Below are 20,929 nucleotides of genomic sequence, written 5' to 3'. Positions count from 1 at the left end.
AAATTCAAATTCTAAAATTTTATTTATTTCCAAATAATAAATTAAGGAGAGAGGAGAACAGTTGGAGGAGAAAGAGAAATATAAAGGGAGAAGATGGACGTTTTAACATCGTTTCCACTTCTCTTTCTTTTCCTTATTTTAAGGATTAAGGTTAGCTAGATTTTTGTCTAGAGTATAATTGAAATAATATATATATATATATATATATATATATATATATATATTTGGAGGGTAAATATATAGTTTTATTCTGTATATAAAGTCGACCTATAATCAAACTTAATTATTATTAAAAATATACATATAAAAACTTTCTATATCATAAAAATAATCTCCAAAATCTATAGACAAAATCTTATTAAAAAAAAAAAACAAATAAATTCTTTAAACAAATCTAGTATTTAACTCTGAAATTATGACTTAACGATAAAAATCATCCCATTCAATACTGACACCCAGTGAGCTATTATGATCAGTTTTAAATAAGTGATCAATGGATGATTTATTGATTGGTTGTGTGGTGGGAGAAGGACATAACCAAGGTATCAAGCAATGTTTTCAAATCATGAAAAAGTCATTAATGATTGTAAATAAATAAATAAATAAATCTATCTATCTTACTTGTTACTATTGTTGAAGATCATCCTACCAGAGTAAAATGTCCGTTAAGTCACGGATTCTTATGATGGACAAGTTCAAATTATCTCTGGTGAAGCAATTTCTTACCACAGTAAAAACATTCAACATACTGAAATCATATTTCAACGGATGTGCTCTAAATTTTAATCAATTTTTTAAACATTGAATATTGAACAAATGTGAGGCGAGTTTTAACTATATTGAAATCTTTTTTATTTTTTCATTGAGCCTTCTTGTATCTTCTTGTTACCGTAACATGATATGTTTCGAATTTGATGACAAGAGTTCAAAACTCGGACCGAAAGTTACTGAAATCATTTTCAATACTCCATATTATTATTTCTAATATTAAACTACTTAAATAATGTTCTAACATATTATTATTGTTCTTATTTTAATGTCAAATTTATGTTAAAATTTAAATAAATGTATTATTGAAACATAATTTAAATGTGTTAAAAAAAATTACCCTGCACTAAGCATGACTCATCGTGATAACCAACAGCCTATTTGTTACAAGGGGATATTGATCTCAGGTCGAATCCAAATGGAAGAGTGATTAGGTATAAATGGATAGATATGTAGCGTACTCACCAACTTAAGTTTTTGAATCAAATGGTTAAGCGCCCATTTATTATAGTTGGTATTAAAGTCATACTCAATCTTTAATCCGGTACCCCCACGCCAAGCGTCCAACCCAAAAGATATCGGAGTGAGCCACCAGAGTATGCAAGGTGGCCGACCGCAACAAGTTTGCGAGGGAGAGTGTTACAAGTGGTTACACTAGTGGCCGAAGTTTTTGATATTTGTCCAAAATAAATAGCATCCTTCAATAATTAAGAGAAAAATAAGGGGGCAAAATTAAAAGAAGATGCCTCGCTGGCGCAATGAACCATCCTCGACATTTCTGCCGTGCACTTTTCACCGCTTGGTGCCAGTTTTTCCGGTCTCTCTCTCTCTCTCTCCCTCTTCCTTCCTTTTAATGACTGATCCTCTCTCTCACACTTGCGCACCCACAACCACTTCAGCTTGCTGCACAACAACCCATCTCCTGTGATTTAGGGTTTCTTTTCTATCTCTAATCCCCTCAATTGCTCTCTCGCTATATGTATATATATAGAATCTAGGTATACATCTACTATCTCTAAATTATTATCGTTGGATTGATTTCTGATGGACGGAGTTCAGGAAACAGCGACGATGGTGAGCTCGGAAGCGAGTGTGATTGGGAATTCTCCTCCACCATTTCTGAGCAAAACATACGACATGGTGGATGATCCGTCAACGGACTCGGTGGTGTCATGGAGTAGCAGTAACAACAGCTTTGTAGTCTTGAACGTACCGGAGTTTTCCAAAGATCTTTTGCCCAAGCATTTCAAGCACAACAACTTCTCTAGTTTCGTCAGACAGTTGAATACTTATGTGGGTATTTCTATTTATCTATTCATTCATTAGTGATTTATTTATTTATTTTCCAGTGATTTTTGGTTAATCAGAAACTATAATTTCTGAATTTTGTTTATGAATGCTCTCACTTTTACTCGGATGGAGTTGCAAATTGGATTAGGGTCTTTCCCAGGTTTATGGAATTATTGTATAAATGGAACTTCCGGATCATTAATTGTTTTTTATAAAATTGACTTATTAAATGGCTTATCAGAAATTATAATACTTGTGACTTACCATTTAACGCATAAAACTTCAGTGTCATTGGTGCAAGTTTGAGACTCAGAGCAGTCTTGACTTGAGTCTCCCCATCTTAGGACCTGCTATAGCAGGACCAAAATTAGGTAATGTCCCTTTAATTTAGTTTAGTTGTAAGTTTATAAGTTAAATAGACTCTTGAAACTTCAGTAACATATGTTGCAATAAATTTATTGTTACAGTATTTTTCGTTATTTTTTCACTATTTTGGCCAAAACATCAGAAGATAACGTAGAATTTCATTGAGATTCTGTGAAATACAGTCAAAGTTTAAAAAATTTGGGATCTCCAAGTTATTAACTGGGAATTTTAACAACACCGAATGTGTACCTAAAATTTTAACTGACTTTCTTTTTGAAAGATAATGGTGATTGGTGGTACCAAATTTGATGGAATGGTTTGTCATAAAATAGTATGATGTTCTGCAGTGATGTCAAAGCTGCAAAATAGATTGTTGAATCGTGTAAGAGCAATGATATTTTATGATGTCTGTGAAGCAATATATGCCAGCCCATTACCCATGGTTAACATTCCTGTGAAGGATATTCTTCATGATCTTTATGCCAACAATTTAATTTGGGAACAGCTGCAACAACTGAATGGATGGAGAATTTCAAAACAACATTTTGAGGATATATTATGCCTACCTTTAGTTAAAACACAATGTGCTTGTGGGAATTCGCCGTTTTATTTGATTATTTTCTGAGTTTATCTGATCTGCTGCTGCAAGTGTAACTAAAACGTCTTGTTGAATTGGTAGTTTCTATGTATCTCTGACATGCAACAGCTTTTAACTTAATGTTTTATAAATAATCTAGTGGCATGCTTTATTGACATGGGGTTATTATGACTCTAATGCTGGCCTTATGGCTCTACTGCAACGACCATAATTTGATGTGAGATATGTTACTGCCTTTGGGCTGTTTTAGTTGGTTATCATTGGTTATATGTCGTAGATATGCATAGATTCTCCACTATATATCAAATTCATCATATTGTTCATTTGTGCCCTTAATAGGGTAGTTCTTTTTTCTTTTCTTTTTATCTTTTTCTTTTTTTCCCTGTAAACTTATTGGAGTTTTGGTGTTAACCTCTCTTCTTCTTCTTTTTCTATTTATTTTAAATTTTGGTGCATTAGTCATTGGTGGGTATTTTTTCAGACAGTTGCTTCTGTGTAGTTCCTTTAGGAGCATTTTGTTGCTTAAAATTTATAATTGAACATAATGAATTCAACTGATGTTGGTTTAGTTCCATGTGCCTACTGCATGCTTTTCCAAAGTTAGGGACCAAGTGTGTGTTTTTATAATTTATCTTTTCAAAACCAATAAAGTTCAGATGCAAATTCTTCTACATGTTGCCTTTGCTAGTGTCTTTCACATAATTTTCTTATCAATGTATCATGCTGTTGATTGTTCTTAATATTTGTTTTTGTTTTTTATTTATTTTATCTTTGATCTAGCAGGGTTTCAAGAAGGTGGATTCTGACCGCTGGGAATTTGCAAATGAGGGGTTTCTTAGAGGCCAGAAACACCTCTTAAAGAGTATTAGCAGGCGAAAGACTACACATGTCTCCAGTCATCAACAACCTCCTCAAGTCCAGAGCACGTCAGTTGGGTCTTGCGTTGAGGTAGGGAAGTTTGGGCTTGAAGAAGAGGTAGAAAGTCTCAAAAGGGACAAAAACGTCCTTATGCAGGAGCTCGTCAGGTTGAGGCAGCAGCAGCAAACAACAGATAACCAGCTGCAAACTGTTGGGCAGCGTGTTCAGGTGATGGAACAGCGGCAGCAGCAAATGATGTCATTCCTTGCGAAGGCCATGCAAAGCCCTGGCTTCTTAGCCCAGCTGGTACAGCAGCAAAATGAAAGCAACAGACACATTTCTGGAGTTAACAAGAAAAGGAGACTCCATAAGCAGGACGAAGAAAGTCCAGTGGTCAAGCTTGGTGCTGCTTCACCCGATGGACAGATTGTCAAGTACCAGCCTCTTATGAACGAGGCAGCAAAAGCAATGCTTAGGCAGATCTTGAAGATGAATGCATCTGCAAGGCTGGAACCGTCAATCAACAATTCCAACAGTTTCATGATTGATGATGTGCCGTCTCCGTCGAATGCATTAGATAGTGGTAACTTTTCTAGTCGAATCTCTGGGGTGACCCTTTCAGAGGTGCTACCAATGTCTATGCAATCTTATTCGCCGGCAGAACCAGGATTTCCTGTCAGTAGTTCCTCAGCTGCCCATTCTGAGATCCAATCATCCCCTGATGTGCTATCTAGTCCATTTGAAGTAGCTCAGTACCCAGAAATGAATGTGCTTAATTCTCAGGAAGCTACAGTTTTACCTGAAATTTCTCATTTGCATGGAATCATACCAGATAGCTCTTTTGAAGTGCCTAACATAAGTTTTGAGGAGCCTGAAATTGGGGATAGGGGATTTATTGATAAGATGTCAGGGTTTGTGGATAGGCCAATGCCTATTGTCCCTGAAGAGTTTTCTCCTGATCCTGATATTGATGTCGTGCTTGATGAGATCCCTAAGCTTCCAGGCATTAATGATGTTTTCTGGGAACAGTTTCTTTCAGTGAACCCACTGGCTGGCGATACTGACATGATCAATTCTAACACACTGGAAGGTGCTGTTGGGAAGGAACAGGAGCTACGGATGGGACTGGAGAATGGTTGGAACAACACCCAACATATGAATTATCTTACTGAACAGATGGGGCTTCTTGCGTCTGAGGCAGGAATGGGGTGATCTTGGGTTACCAATTGTATATTGGTGTCTGTCTTCATCCAGAGGTAAAATTTTGAACCTGCTATTACTACAATGTGATTGATGATTGTCCCCATCCCACTTTGTTGACTGTATGAGGGCCAGCTATTTGTTAGGCTGGTACTTGTATATCTCCATCCCTCTTCACTAACTGTACGAGTCAGCTAACCATTTGTTATGGGTTCTCAGATCATCCATTCCCTTCTTCACTAACTTGAGTGAGAGTTCATTTGCGGTGCTCTCACCCACTGATTTCCATATTCTTGATTTAGTCTTTGCATGTCCATGTTCCTTTTCTCATTTTCACCAAGTTGATGCTCGGTGTTGACGAGATCTAGAAGAGTCCTTTTTTTAGATTAGACTTGCTATACAAACAATGATTTTCACGAAATGTATGTATTTATGTATGTATCTTTTCACAGTACTCTAAAATTCCACAAATGTCAGCATTATATCATGTATTCATATGACATGTATTCATATGACTTTTGGATTTACTTGGAATCACAAATGTATTTTAACAAATAAAGAATGGCATACATGTTAATTATTTTGTCCATATGTTGGTTGGATTTCCCTTCTGAGATCCAATTTCTTGTTAATGCATGTGCAGACTTTTTAGGACTTTCCCCCACCCCCTTTTTATCTGAAAGAAGTTATTCAACTCAATTCCGGAGTCCTGGATTTGTAAATGTGCTTGGTGAATGTACTCGACAAGTGTGGTTTGTTGGGTTTCCACTTTTGGATATCTATATGGTTTTTGTAGGTTGGTGCTCTGCGCTGCTGGGAAGTCAAAGCTTTTGTTAAACGATGGAAGACCAGATCAAGTTGAAGCTTTAGTTTTTTTACCCCTTCTATCTATATTTTGTAATTTCATTTTGGCACGTGATTATCTAGAGACTTCCATACAAATATTAATGATGCAATATAGTGCTATGATATATGAAGTATGAATTACATTTGATGAGACGATTTGGAGGATGGGTTGATTGGAGTTGGGGCACAAGACTCTTTCTGGCGGTAAATTGAGCCCACAGAACCTCTAGATTAGTAGTATTAAATCCAATATTGATGCCATGTTCTTCCTTTTCTAATCTCCATGAGATATCTGATTTTAGCACAGCCACCGGACGTAGTTGTGGGTTGTGCAGCCAATATAGAAGCTTATTGATGGGATAGATGAATTGGCTGGAGGTAGGAGCTGTATATGAAATCGGCAATATCTATTCTTTCTCTCTATGTTCTTTAGGTGAAGTGGCTATTTTATAGGAGGTTTTTTTTCCCCGATATTTATCAGACAACTTCATCGACTGTTTTAACGGCACATATAATTATTTGTGCGAGCAATTCCTATTAACATGGTCTAGATTAAGGATGCTTTGTGACTGGACTTTGCATCTCATAAGTAGAATAACATGAGCATGAAAATGCCATTTGCGTCGGCCTTGCAGACCAAAATAGTGTTCCGCAATGCTAAAGACGTGTTCACAAATATGCATGTGAAACTAAACTGCTGCAAGTGATTGTTTTCAAGGTCAGACCTGAGCAAGACTTTCTCACTTTGTGTCGTAACTGCTGCAAGTGATTGCTTTTAAGTGCTGGCATGGGCAATACTCTCGCTTTGTGGCATAATATCTGGATTCAGATTGTAGTTTTCTGGAAGGAATTGCTCTCAATCTCAACTTGTTTTGTATATGCACGAAGTCCATAATTCTCATGTGCTGTCATTTTAGTTGGCATTAAGCCATTTAGAAGGAAAATCATGTTGATTGAACTCAACATAAAGCGAGTTGATGAATTTTAGAATGACCTGTAGTATAACTACCATACTTGAAACTGTACTTTACCTGAGCGAGATAGCAACCATCAGCAGCTGTAGTGATCTCGCATAGCATGCAGGACTATTTGAGATGACGGGGTTTGGTGGCAACAACGGGAAGCTGAGCAATGAATAAGGGATGCAAATGGTTTCAACTTTTATTGATACAAAAAGAGGAATCGCTTGCATGATCTGGCTATAAAATAGCCCTTTGGAGTGTTTGACCCACATATACAAGTATTAGACTGTACTGCTCTGTTCGGCAGGAAGGAAGAAAGAGGGGTGGAAAGAAAATAGGAAGGAAGGAACAAAATTATTTCATTCGGTAAGAAGGAGACACGGAGGGAAAGGATAATAGAAGGGATGTCTTATCCCTCCTTTACAAATTTTCATCTGCCCAAATTTGGGCAGAAGACGAGAGAAAATAAGTGAAACTATTATAAAATTGTTAGATATTGAAGACGAGACGAAGAAAGTAAGATAATTACAATATTATCCTTTCCAAATATTAAAAATTAAGCCCTACACATCTCATCTCACGGAAAAAAACCCTATCAAGGTATGAGTCATGTGTTATATATATATCAGGTCATGTAATCCTTGTTTGGTCGAGATCTAGATCTTATATATATATATATATATATAAAGAACCATACAAGATCCATATTTAGAACGAAAAAAAAAAAAAAAAAAAAACTCCATGTTCACACTAGTTCGAAAAACATAGTTACTTCATTAGTGTTGTCATATATTTGTAAGACTACAACTAGTGGTGCAAATAATTTTGAGTGTTCAGATTTTATGTTGTAATGCAAGTTAAATATAACGCAAATGGTTGAAAATAAGAATTTTAGTTTGACATGACTCTACTGGGATAATATTTATCAACGAAATATGTTGATAGTGGGGTACATTTTTTTATATTATTATTATTCGTGATAAAATATGATTATATATATATAATATTAAAGCAAACAATAAATTAGAGTGAAATTAATGGTACTGTTTAAATGAGTAGCGAAGATAATGAGTAGTAAAGATGATGGCTATTTACTAAGAAAAAAAATAATGAAGAGTATAATGGTAAAAATAATTTAAAATTCTCTCTTTCCTTCTTTCGCAACAAACAAAGGAATTTGGTACGTTCTTCTCTCTTCTCTTTCATCCAACCAAACAAAATAAGAAAAGTCCATAATCTCTTCCATAGGAATGTCTCATCCTTCCCTTCTTCTTTCCCTTCCATTTAATTTACTTCCTTCCTAACGAACGGAGCCTACATGATCAACTTCATACCTGCTAAGTGTGAGAGGGTAGCTTACCATATGTGATCAGGTCAGATGTCTGAGCAACCACCTCAAGTCTATGTCTGAGACCCACTTCACGCAATGACAAGTATCATAACAATAAGTAGAATGATCCCAAAAATCACCAACAGCAAACAGGTCTGGATGAAAAGTTAAATGTCAATATATTTTCCAAAAAAATAAAAATAAAAAATGGTAAAGAGCATAAAAACTACAGTTCTGCAAAAACTACAAATATAACTTGCAAAGAACAACAAACCACACATTGTTACTTCAATTCTAACACAATTGTGTTGATGTTCCACAAGAGTGCAAGCTAACATGACAACCATGGTACACGATATTGGTCGCGGTTTAATAGATTTGGACAAAGTCAATATAAACTGGTCGATACGAATCGCGTATCGAACTTGAAAATGGGTCGCCTATCAGATGATACGGCGAATGATGGTGGCAATTTACAAAATCTTCAATGGTTGATGCATACCAACAGGCTAGTGACCTAGTGGTACAAGATCCTTACTTTCCAAAGGAAGGTCATGACTTCGAGCCTCAGTAAAAGCATGTGCGTGTGAGTACCAACTAAGAAAAAGAAGAAAAAAAAAAAATGTTTGATGCATAGAGGCATATTGAAGTGGAATATGGAGAGAGGAGTTCAACAAAGCAAAATGAAATAAAAATACAAACCTTAGTATAGAGTGTCCTGTGAATTAGTGACTATTTGAGACCAAAACTGTAAGAGCAATGCTATGAGAGTAAACACTCTAACTAGTCGTGGGCTCACAACAATATGAGACACCCGACTTTCAGATATCGTCAATTTTATAATTTTCCAAACCTTAATGTCACTCTAGATAACAGTGCCATTTTATGTTTAAGCTAGTATTTTTGTCTTACCACAAAACAAACTATTCATTCAAAAAGAGTTAAAAAAAAAAAAAAAAAAAAGAAAAAAAGAAAAAAGGTTACCATAGATGAATTGGATCTTTGAGTCTCGGAAGCTTTGGCCAGTTGGGAAGTAGCTTGTCTAGTTGCAGTATTGGAATTATCGATGTTTGAACTAATATCATCTGAAAGAAGGTAAGTTGTGTTTTTCATATGATAGAACGTACAAGCAAAGCTTGATGAGTATTTACCAGAATGGGAAATTTACAAGGTAAAAAAAAGAAGAAGAAACAAAAGGCTAACCAATAATAACTCCTTGCTTATGTACCAAAACAGCCAGATCTTTGAAAATCTCGTTCGCCTCACTTATCTGCAGCTGAATTTCTTGGATTCCTTGCTCTCTTTCTTCAATAATGGCTTCATTTAAAACAATCTCATTGTCCAATAGTAAAACCTCCTGTCTGCACCAAATCATGTAGAAATTGGATATGTTATCTGATAGAGCTTTTAAATTTTTTAAAACTGGATTACTTGGTGTATATTATTTCGCTCACTGGGATGTTGGGAGGAGAAGAGGGGAAACAGACCTAACGGACATTATTTTGTACAAAGTAAAGTCCGCTGGGAAGTGAAAACGGGAGACAAACTTTACATTTGACATTATTTTGTACAAAGCGAAGGAAGAGAAAAAGGGAGACAAACCTAACATTTGACATTATTTTGTACAAAGTGACTGTTTTTAATTTACTGGGAGGAGAAAACGGGAGATAGATTTAACATTTGACATTATTTTGTTCAAAATGGTTGTTTTTGGGTATTGGGAGGAGAAGAAGACTGGAAACATACCTAACATTTGACATAATTTTTTTCAAAGTGATCGTTTTTTTTTTTTTTTTTTTTTTTTTGGTGAGGGGAAACAGACCTAGCCTTGGACATTATTTTATACAAAATTATTGCTTTTTAGTATGTTGAGCGGAGAAAACATTATTCAGCACCTTGGACATTATTTTATACAAAATTATTGCTTTTTAGTATGTTGAGCGGAGAAAACATTATTCAGCAAATTTCAAGCTGTAGCAGGATACATTTGCCCACACAAACCATGACAATGAGCTCCCGAAAGTAAACAATTTATGAATTTGAATCATACAGATAATATACATTTGTATACCATAAATTGCTCACCTTTTAGGTTCTACAAGAAGAGACAACTGTTTGGTGCTTCTGGATGGACTTATCTCCATCTTGTCTGCAGTGTTGCTTGTATAAAATGTGATCAAAGACATCAAGAATTGAGTATGCAAAAGTACGTTTATCTTAAATACAATATAAGTGATATACCAACTTATTAGAATATACAAGGATTATCAAGTATAGTGTATTGAGATGTAATTATACTATCGTTTGTAAGCACCGAATCGATGCATTGAAATTGAAATTGAATACGCATACGCTATGTTTAGAGTACCGAATCAGCGGCTTGAATTTGGAATGGAGAACAATTTAGTTAAAAATTAGGACGAAATTTGTTCCAATTTCAAATACTGATTCGGTGCTCCAGACGCAACAATAAACAAATCTAACCATATAATAGTAATTAAGAAGTTCACTAAATACCTGGATGGAAAAACTTCCTTGGGAATGAAAGGAGCATAATTTGACGCAACAATAAACAAATCTAACCATATAATAGTAATTAAGAAGTTCACTAAATACCTGGATGGAAAAACTTCCTTGGGAATGAAAGGAGCATAATTTGTTTCCCTCTCAGATGCAATCCTTTGAGCCTTCTGAAATTCTTTAAGAACTGATTGGAAATCTTTTGCAAGCTTAGCATCAGCAATCTTCTTGCTCGCCTGAAGTTGAAGCAAAAGTTTACAAATGGACAATGGAAAAGAATCTGTTTGGTTCAGTTTTTTTAGAACAGTTCTCTACAATTCAGAAAACTGTTTTCAGATAATTATAAAAAAATAATAATAATAATTATATGAAAATAGACCAATTTTTAACCAAATTTTTATAAAATAATTTTTGAAAATTGTCAACTGAACATATTTTTGTAGGAACAAACTTACACTAACTTTAGCATCCCGATCTGTTTCACTAGCTTGCTTAAGCTTTGCTGAAGTCTCTTTCACCAATTGCCCAATGTGTAGCCTTGTCTTGTGCCTGCCAGTGAAGTCAATCTGATGTCAAAATTGGCATATAACAGACATATAACATACCAAGCAGCAATCATTCCATATATAATCTACACTACCTCAAAAAAAACAGAACAAAAAAAAAAAAAAAAACAAAACCGCAAAAAGTGAGGGAACAAATAAATCTTAAATATGAGTCCAAAATTATGAAATCGTAGTTTTTTGGTTCAGTCCTGATTTGGGGTGTTACCGCCTGGTCCGGACCAAACCGTTATATAACCTATATTATATATATGTATATATATATATATATATATATATATATATTCATATTTTTTTAAACTTCATAGTGATTAGTGAACTAAATCTATATACATTTAGCCATGGTAAGAAATAATTATGATAGCTGGGAGCTTCAAACATTAGCTATTCCGTACTTCATCTCTCTTATTTTTTGAAATTTTGAGTTATTTTTTTATTTTTTTTTTTTTTCTTTTCCCAGTATCTCTAAATGGTAAACAGGGAATGTTGTATTTTTTTTCTTGTGATCATCTGGTCACTGTCTGTTTGTTTGTTTCACAAGTCACAGGTGCCTGATATTATTGACAATGCATATGTGATTGTCATCTAGTCATTGTCGGTTTCCTGATGTATTATATACAGGGAAAAATAAGAAATTTTGTTTTTAAAAAATAAAATAAAAAGGAAATCAACTTAAACTGACAAACCGAACCAAACCAAACCGGTTTTTTACAATTTGGTTTGGTTCCATGGATATTATAGTTCAGTCTTATTTCAAAAATAGTGAAACAATTATAAATTGTTTGGTCCAAAAAAACTCTCAATTCGATCCAAACCGGACCGTGTGCACCCCTAACCGCAACATTACATGCATTCACAATTGCTCGAAGCCCATAATTCATTCATTAAATAAAACCCAAAATTTCGACCTTTTAGTAGCTGAGAAAATGTCACAAAAATAAAATACTTTTCCTACATATATATAACAAATGGCTCAATAGGAGTGAGTTTTATTCTTATTATTATTATTATTTTCCTTTCCTCGAAACAAAATGCATTACATTCAAACTGTTTTTCCCTTTCCTTCTCCTCACTTCAATATTCAATTATTCTTTTTTGGCAACCTAACAACACATTGAACAATATAAATAAAAAATAAAAACTTTTCTTTTTAAAAGTAGTATGGGATGAAAAAAAAAAAGGTTAAATAACATGGAAATGAAAAATTAGAAAAAGCAATATATATACTAACAGCTTTTGACGAAGTTGAAGGGTGTCCCTGGGAGTGCCAAGGGTGTTTACGAGACGCCGGAAAGAGGCAACCGCCGTGTTGAGCTGGAAAACGCCGCCTGCAACGGCCTGGGAGAGGTCTTGTTTTTGTCTTTCATTAGAACAAAAATGCCGACCTGATTCAAGATCTTCAAAGCTCATGTTTCCTTGTAAAGTAAGTGAACGGGTTGAATTCACATTAAGGAAGTGAAAGGGTTGAAGAAGAAGAAGGAAAGGTTTTGGAGTTTATTTGGCGGAGAATAATATATAGGAGAGACTACTACGAGTAATGTAATGTGTGTTACTGTGTGCAATTTTAGGTAATGACGACAAGAGGAGGAAGTTGCTCGTGGAGTTTCCTAGTTTTTGGCTTTTTGCCTTTGTATATCTCCATGGGCCCTACTCCTACCTACAATAATGCTACCCTAATCATTGGTTTTTAAGTTTCATTTAACTTATTTACTTCAACTATCAATTTTTTATTTCTTTATTTTTATTTGCTTTGGAATTATCACTTGAACTATCCAATCAAAGGAATTATCATTTTACTGAGCAAAATGCAATAAGTGGGGGTGAATTGTAGTGAATGAGATTCACATTTCAGCTTATATCATACATTAAATGGATAAAAATCTTCTCCGTTAAGTCAATAAATTAGAATAATCGATCTAAATAACATTACTCGAAAAACTATATTTCTTCTTTTAATTGTATTTTCTAACGTTTTTCAAGTTAGTAAGAGTGAGGATGGATGACAAGTACTATTTGTGGACAGTGGTGTGGTTCATGCATTGTCACCTGAAGTCCGCACTAGCTGGGGCTTGAAGATGGCTTGGCTTGTCTTGTCTTAGATGGAAAGCTTCCCAATCAAAAGTTGCTTCCTCCACCACCAATTCTTCCCAAATGTTAATCTTGCTTCACTTCTGGATTAACTACTCTTGGTTTGCAAAAAATTGACCGCCTTTTTTCTACCCATATAATTAATTCATTGCCTTTTTTCTTTTTTCTTTTTTCCGGAGGATTTGTGTTTCCTAATTAAAATTTTCGGTTTTGATATATATATATATATATATTTTTTTTTTTTCTTGAGGAGATTACGAAGAAGAGTGTGCTAACTTTTTTAACTTCCGGAACATGTTTATGCAAGGGTGAAAATCAATAATTTTGTTGGAATATTGAGCTTTTATTTTTCTGTTTTCTATTTCTAAGCAAGGCATGGAAATTAAATTTAGTTTTTGCAATATAAGAAATGGAAAAAGCTTGGCCAGCTTACCAGTTGATAATACTTATGAATGGTGTTGTATTGTAACTTGTAAGAATACTTGTGTAGTCAAATAAGGCTGCAAAAACTTAGGCCAGCCGTCAACATTTTTTTTTTTAATTATTATTTTTTTTGGGTAAGTAATAAGAGTAGTTGTGTAGGTACGGAAAAGTACTGCACCAAGAGACAAGGCTTCAAGAAGGCAGTCACAAAATAACCAACACCATACAACCAAAACTCTCAACAGAGCAAGAACAGAGCAAAAGTCCATCCTACAGAAATAAACCACAGCAGAGCACAAATTCATAGCTTTTAGGGATACATCATACAATTTCACATTTAAGAACAGCCACATTTTCAACAATTTAGTTCCAAAGAAGCAACTGTGGATCAAGTTTTAAATGGCAATCTAAGACTGTTTTTTGTCGAAACAAGCATGGCATTCAACATCTTCAAACCAATGCAAACTAGTGAGAGCTATGCGCACACAACTTCACAGCATGTCCGTATCTCATGGACGAAGATCGAACCATCTATGATAATCTGAATTGAGTAATACAGACTGCGTTGCTTCATCATCAGGAGTGTTTGTTCAATTAGAAAGATCCATGAACTACTTAATATTGTAATATGTAAATTATAACAAATAATTGCCTGAAGAAAATTAATATATTTTTGTAGATAAATTGTTCAGAATTGGTGGTGTTAGGCACATGAATTTATGAATATTAAGTCTAGAAATTGCATACGTAAGAACCTTTACAAATATACGATTCTATGAAGATACTGACCCAATGAAAACTGTTAGGAAACTTCAAATTTACATTATTTCTGTGCATATGAAGAATGATAACTGAAAATTAAGAGATTAAAATAAGGTCATTCTTGAAAACCAGGAACAAGAAGGTCACTAATAGTCCAGCCACATGAGTTCTTTGTTTTCCAATAAAAGGTCATTAATCATTATGTTTTAGGCACTAGTAAAATGAAAAATGATCGAACTCATTGATTTGGTCCTTGTATACAATTTTTGGTTTATGCTAAATGATAAATGTTGTGCTTATGAAACTCCTGTAAATATTGTCAAAGGCTCACTAGAGGTCTTTTGAAGCCTAAGCGCAAGGCAAAGTACGCTTAGTGAAGCAAGACGCACAATTAAAAAATTAAATTATTATTAAAGCATATTCATATTCCTTATTAAGAGCGCAAATGTTATCAATGGCGCACATAGGCACACAACAGGCGTAAGTGTTGCACGTGTATGAGCCTGAGCATACGCCTAGGCTCGCCTTTGACAACACTGGACTCACCGATTTGCAAAATGAAGCCTTTATTGGTGGGACATTAGGCAATGAGTTTTTCTTTTCTTTTCTTTTCTTTTTTTCCTTTTTTTTTTTTTTTTTTTTTTTCTTTTGTTATTTTATTGGGTAGGTGACAATGGGTATTCCTTATTGCTGTCGTAGTATCAAAATTTTGTTTGAACCGAACAAAGTTTTCTCAGTAATTGTCCGAGGCATGTGGATCAGAATATTGTATACCTGATGATAGATTATAGAGCGTTCTAAAAGGCCCGATACTACCACCTGACAAAAGTAAGTCTTACTTAATTTTCAAATTTACTATTATTGTACAAGAAGCTTTGCTTAACTTTATAATGAAGTATTCAGAATACATGTGGTTAATATTAGAATGCATTTGTTTTAGGAGGGAAAGGGATTGACTTCAGTAGACATCAAAGCTGTTATAGTTTGTACAGTAAGGAACAACCGACAGCTAACAATGGTAGGAGGTTGAAGGCTACCAGGCAACCATTGCCAACATAATGCTCCAAATTAAATTGATTAATTGTCCAATCCATTTCACTCAATGAAATCATGTCTATTTTATTTTCTACTCAAACCATATAAGTTGTTTTCAATGAATTGAAAATTCCCAATATAGTGACTCTTATACCCTCATTTTGCTGTTCAAACAAGTTTGGAAATTAAATCATTTGTTTTGTGGAAAAGGGCATTCTGGGAACTCTGTGAAAACCGTTAAATTTATTATTTAATCAAATAAGACAATCTAACTTGGACAGCCCTCAAAGTAAGGTTGGCCAAAAGCCTATGTCAATTAATTCAACATTATCTGTTATTTGGAGGTATGGTCTGTCTTGTAGGTGATAATCCCATATTAAGCACCTAATTAACCAAAAGCACCATCTAATTGCTCACTATATATACACTCTTCACTTGCTCTCTGTATCTCCATCAATCAAGCTTGAGTCACACAAATTACCAATTGTCTCTTGTTATCTTCTCCATCAGCCAAAGTACACACAGACATGGGTTTTTGCTCCCCAAAGGTCTTACTCTTTGCTTTGAGTTTTTTGTTAGCTTTTGCAGAGCTTGTGATTGCAAAACATGTTGGCATTACCAGGCACTACAAGTTTGATGTATGTATTGCAATTTATGTACATCAATATACATACATACATATATATATATATATATATAGATATATAGCTAGCTTAATGCATCAAGAAATGTACTGCATATATAATATGACCTAACTTGATCTGATTTTAATATGTTATTTACAGATCAAGATGCAAAAGGTGACAAGGTTGTGCCAAACAAAGAGCATTGTGACTGTGAATGGGCAGTTTCCAGGGCCTCGGATCATTGCAAGGGAAGGCGACAGATTGTTAGTTAAAGTGGTTAACCATGTTCAGTACAATGTCTCCCTTCATTGGTACGTAACCACCACCCTGTTATGATTATATGTAGTTCTTCTGGTGGTTGTGACTTGTGAGTGTTAATTTGCTACATTAATTTTGATTTTGTATATATATTATATGACTAGAACTTTTGGGCATGACAGGCATGGGATCAGGCAGCTTAGGAGTGGATGGGCAGATGGACCTGCATATATTACACAATGTCCAATTCAGACAGGCCAAAGCTATGTATACAACTTCACCATTACTGGCCAAAGAGGAACCTTATGGTGGCATGCTCACATTTCATGGCTGAGAGCCACTCTCTATGGACCTATTGTCATCCTCCCAAAACGACACGTTCCGTACCCTTTCCCACAACCCCACAAAGAAGTCCCCATCATTTTTGGTAATTTAAGTTGATCATGCATGTAGCAGAAAAAAAATATTAAAAATTTGTTAATCACTGTCTATAATTATTGAATTGTTCTCATTTTCAATGACATGACTTTGTCTTGGATTGCAGGTGAATGGTGGAAGGCAGATACAGAGACAATTATCAGCCAAGCACTGCAATCTGGTGGAGCCCCAAATAATTCTGATGCCTTCACCATTAATGGTCTTCCAGGACCATTGTACAACTGCTCAGCTAAAGGTATATATAATGACTGAAATACAAAGGTTTATTTGGTTAATGGTTTTCTATTTTCTAACAACTAAAAAAACACTTTTATTTTACACTTTAAAAAAATATATATATATTTAGAGAACACTCAATTTCACATAACCACCTTTTGTAGTTATTTGAAAATAATTTTATGTTTTTTAAGTCTCGAAAATTATTTTTAGATAACTAAATCAAACATGCATTCACAAAAAATACACTATGACAATTATGAAAAAAAAAAAAAAAAAAAAAAAAAAAAACCACTTTTGATTGATAAATTTTAGTATTAATTGGGAGAAATTATTTATTTGTGAATTGAAATAAGACAAACTATATATTTGCAGATACCTTCAAACTGAAAGTGAAGCCAGGGAAGACATACCTCCTCCGTCTGATCAATGCTGCACTCAATGACGAGCTATTCTTCAGTATTGCTAACCACACGGTCACGGTTGTGGAAGCTGATGCTGTCTATGTTAAGCCATTCAAGACCAGCATTGTTCTCATTACCCCTGGACAGACCACCAATGTACTCCTCAAGGCCAACTCTAACATCCCTAACAGTGCCACCTTCCTAATGGCGGCTAGGCCTTACGCCACTGGTCCTGCAACCTTTGACAACACCACAACCGCCGGAATCCTTGAATATCACCACCCTTCCTCCGCCACAAAATCCCAAAAGAAGAACCTCCCACTTTTGAAACCAAAACTTCCTAAATTCAATGACACATTGTTTGCAACAAAATTCACCAACAAACTTCGCAGTTTGGCCACCAAGAAGTTCCCTGCAAATGTACCAAAGACTGTCAATAAGCGATTTTTCTTCACCGTGGGGCTAGGAATAAGCACATGCTCTAAGAACCAAACCTGCACAAACAACACTAGGGTGGCTGCTGCTATTAACAATGTGTCATTTGTGCAGCCAAACACGGCTCTACTTCAAGCTCACTTCTTCGGACAATCAAAGGGTGTATACACCACTGATTTTCCTGCAAACCCACCTTTCAAGTTTAATTATACAGGCACTCCACCAAACAACATTATGGTGAGCAGTGGCACAAAAGTGGTGGTGCTTCCATTCAAAACTAGTGTGGAGCTGGTCATGCAGGACACAAGCATTATTGGTGCAGAAAGCCACCCTCTTCACCTCCATGGCTTCAACTTCTTTATTGTGGGTCAGGGTTTCGGAAACTATGACCCCAACAATGATCCGGCTAAGTTCAACCTTGTCGACCCACCGGAGAGAAACACTGTCGGTGTCCCCTCCGGCGGTTGGGTTGCTATCCGATTTCTTGCAGACAATCCAGGTGAGTATCAATGAATGTAATGCTATGGAAAATTAATGCTACTTAGAACGAAAATTCAACCCGGAAATATAAGTAAAGGGATTTCTATTCCTTGAAAAGATGCATTGAATAAAATTCTCAAAATTGGACCTTCAACTTCACAATTAATCATTTAAAAAATCTTTTTTTCTTTTTTTTTAATTACATGTTAAGTGAATATGGACCATGGTACATAGTCACATAGTGTGACAAGTAATCAGTAAATTGTATTGCTGTTGAAATCAAAGGGTTAATAATTTGACGATGTTTCGTGATGATGTGTAAACAGGGGTATGGTTCATGCATTGCCACCTGGAAGTCCACACAAGCTGGGGGTTGAAAATGGCCTGGGTTGTGAACGATGGAAAGCGTCCGAATCAAAAGCTGCAACCTCCGCCGTCTGATCTTCCCAAATGTTGATCATGATTTTCTCTTTAGCATTTATTTGTGTAGTGTTATTTCACGTTAATTCTTTTTTGTTTCTTCATTTTTTTTCTTGTTCCCACCTCTGCCCAGAGAGGGCAAAGGAAAAGAAAGTTTTAGGCTTTTAGCTTATGATGATGATTGCTTTGGGTTGCATTTTCACGGGCCCACTCAAAGAAAAGAACAAACAGCCGAGATTCATCCGCCCAAACAAACTGAGCTCAACTATGATACCATTTATGATTTATCACGAGTCTAGTGTTTGCGACCTAATTCAAAAATTTTAATTATTATGTGAGGTGAAGTGCAAAAAACACCCCTATAGTATGCATATAGTGCATATTGCACCCCTTTATTGCAAAAAACACCCCTAAGCTATGACATTTGTGCAAATAGATCCAATTTATAAAACTTAGACTAAAATGCCCTTAGCAACACATTTTAATATATATATATATATATATATATATATATAAATATAATTATTTTGTGAAATTGGCCCTTCTTCTTCATTGTTGCCGCTGCGGAGAGGGAAGTGTTCATTAAAACCGGCAAGCTACGACGGTTTAATAGTAGGAAGATTGCTATAAATTCCTTAATTCCAAGTTTGCACCTTAGGAAAGAGAGGCGTGGTACTGCTGCTCAAAATGAACACCAAATCCGACAAGAACCTCTCTGAGCTCAATCTCTCTGGCGTCCTCGCCGCCGATGTGGGTCACCTCCGCTACCTCCTCAATCTTCTCTGGTCCACCACTGCCCAAACATCATTGCCAAGTTCCTCCTTGTTCGTCTGCATTGTCAGCGCCGGGTCAACCTCTGTCCTCAATCGTCTTCTTCCTCAAATCGCAGACCCATGCCCTTACTGAAGTCAATTACGCTCCATGACAGCATCGTCGTCGTGAACGCCATCTCACCTCAGCTAATCTGGGATAAAAACAATAAGATAATTTTTAGGAATAAAGAGCAAAATCGGGACTATGTATCATAAATAACTTAGATTGTCCAAATACGGTCCTCATCAAGATAATGATTCATTTGAGTTTGAGTAGAAATAAATAATTATCCAATATAAAGAATTATGTTATCCAATATAATATTTATTTACACATACCTCTACTGAGATAATATCAGTTAAAGAAATTTACAAGTTTAGAAAAACTGTACATGTGTAACCCAAGGAAATAAAAACAACAACAATGACTTTGTTTTATAATTGAAACACACTATATAATTATATATACTCCTCTATAAGCTCCACCCAGAAACAGTTGTTGCATATTTCAGTCCCACCTTCAAAAGGTGAAAAATCATCCCCTCTAAGCTATACAAGGAAAAGAGGAAGAACATTTCCGTATATATGCGAGGAAGCCACCATTGACATTTCACCAAAAACATTTTTGTGGCGTAGACTATGGCTTCAAATTAGCCAACCTTTTTTGAAGTATTGCTCATATTTAATACAACACACGCACTCAAAATAAAGAGAAACTTTTCCAATAGCTGGAATAACTGGAGAGCCGTACCTGCTGCTTGACTCCCAATTCCCGCATCAGGCCGAAAATTTCAGTTTTTGCCGTGAGCCCATCCCCATAGTGGAACCTCTATCTGACCCTCATCTCAACTCATAGACAATTCTTTCTTGCCGGTTCAGCACCTCACAGGAATCCCGACCCTCGTTGTCGTACAAAGGTCGCTGCACCTCTCACCTGTTCCTTCCTTGGCCACCTTGCCAACCCGCTGAACCATCTCATCGGTCTCTGTCGGGGCCTCCTTTGGAGAAAGAAAAAGGGTTAAAAGAGAAAATGAGTGTAGGGGCATTTTTTGAAGAGTAAAAGGGTAAAATAGGGATTATATTAATTGAGGGGTGTTTTCGCACAAATTGAAAAGAATAGGGATGTTTTTTGCACATTTTTTTAAATAGGGGGTAAAAATGCTATGAAATGTATACTACATGAGTGTTTTTTGCACTTACCCCTGTTATGTGATACTAGGGGGTAAATCCA

The 20,929-nt window shown here is 35.5% G+C and overlaps 3 protein-coding genes across 5 annotated transcripts; 2 read left to right on the top strand and 1 right to left on the bottom strand.

Annotated features, from left to right (window-relative positions):
- Positions 1-1,572: 1,572 nt before the first annotated feature.
- On the top strand, positions 1,573-6,079 carry LOC132312878 (heat stress transcription factor A-1b-like). 3 transcript variants are annotated; one of them, XM_059811431.1, is made up of 3 exons: positions 1,573-1,702; positions 1,828-2,061; positions 3,806-5,669. In XM_059811431.1, exons 2-3 carry the CDS (start codon positions 1,840-1,842, stop codon positions 5,090-5,092), a joined length of 1,509 nt encoding a protein of 502 aa, XP_059667414.1. In that variant the 5' UTR covers positions 1,573-1,702; positions 1,828-1,839; the 3' UTR covers positions 5,093-5,669. The 3 variants fall into 3 exon arrangements, with proteins under 3 accessions (XP_059667414.1, XP_059667412.1, XP_059667413.1); XM_059811429.1 differs by adding an exon at positions 5,877-6,079 and having other exon boundaries at positions 1,592-2,061; positions 3,806-5,136; XM_059811430.1 differs by adding an exon at positions 5,724-5,870 and having other exon boundaries at positions 1,592-2,061; positions 3,806-5,136.
- Positions 6,080-7,911: 1,832 nt separating this feature from the next.
- Positions 7,912-13,026, bottom strand: LOC132312880 (syntaxin-22-like). The gene is made up of 7 exons (XM_059811432.1): positions 12,533-13,026; positions 11,194-11,287; positions 10,736-10,974; positions 10,304-10,378; positions 9,422-9,579; positions 9,203-9,303; positions 7,912-8,373 (listed from the first exon to the last, which is right to left on the bottom strand). The coding sequence occupies exons 1-7, from the start codon at positions 12,709-12,711 to the stop codon at positions 8,308-8,310; spliced, it is 912 nt and encodes a 303-aa protein (XP_059667415.1). The 5' UTR covers positions 12,712-13,026; the 3' UTR covers positions 7,912-8,307.
- A 3,049-nt stretch (positions 13,027-16,075) lies between these two features.
- On the top strand, positions 16,076-19,058 carry LOC132312877 (laccase-17-like). Its single transcript, XM_059811428.1, has 6 exons — positions 16,076-16,247; positions 16,395-16,546; positions 16,676-16,920; positions 17,038-17,166; positions 17,523-18,485; positions 18,793-19,058. Exons 1-6 carry the CDS (start codon positions 16,137-16,139, stop codon positions 18,921-18,923), a joined length of 1,731 nt encoding a protein of 576 aa, XP_059667411.1. The 5' UTR covers positions 16,076-16,136; the 3' UTR covers positions 18,924-19,058.
- The last annotated feature ends 1,871 nt before the right edge of the window (positions 19,059-20,929 follow it).

Source organism: Cornus florida, unplaced genomic scaffold (assembly GCF_030987335.1).
Source record: "Cornus florida cultivar Cherokee Brave unplaced genomic scaffold, ASM3098733v1 CherokeeBrave_3.0.0_Hap2_Chr06, whole genome shotgun sequence".
NCBI classification, from domain to species: domain Eukaryota; kingdom Viridiplantae; phylum Streptophyta; class Magnoliopsida; order Cornales; family Cornaceae; genus Cornus; species Cornus florida.
Note: the sequence above shows the minus strand (reverse complement) of the source record. Positions and strands in the feature narration are given on the sequence as shown.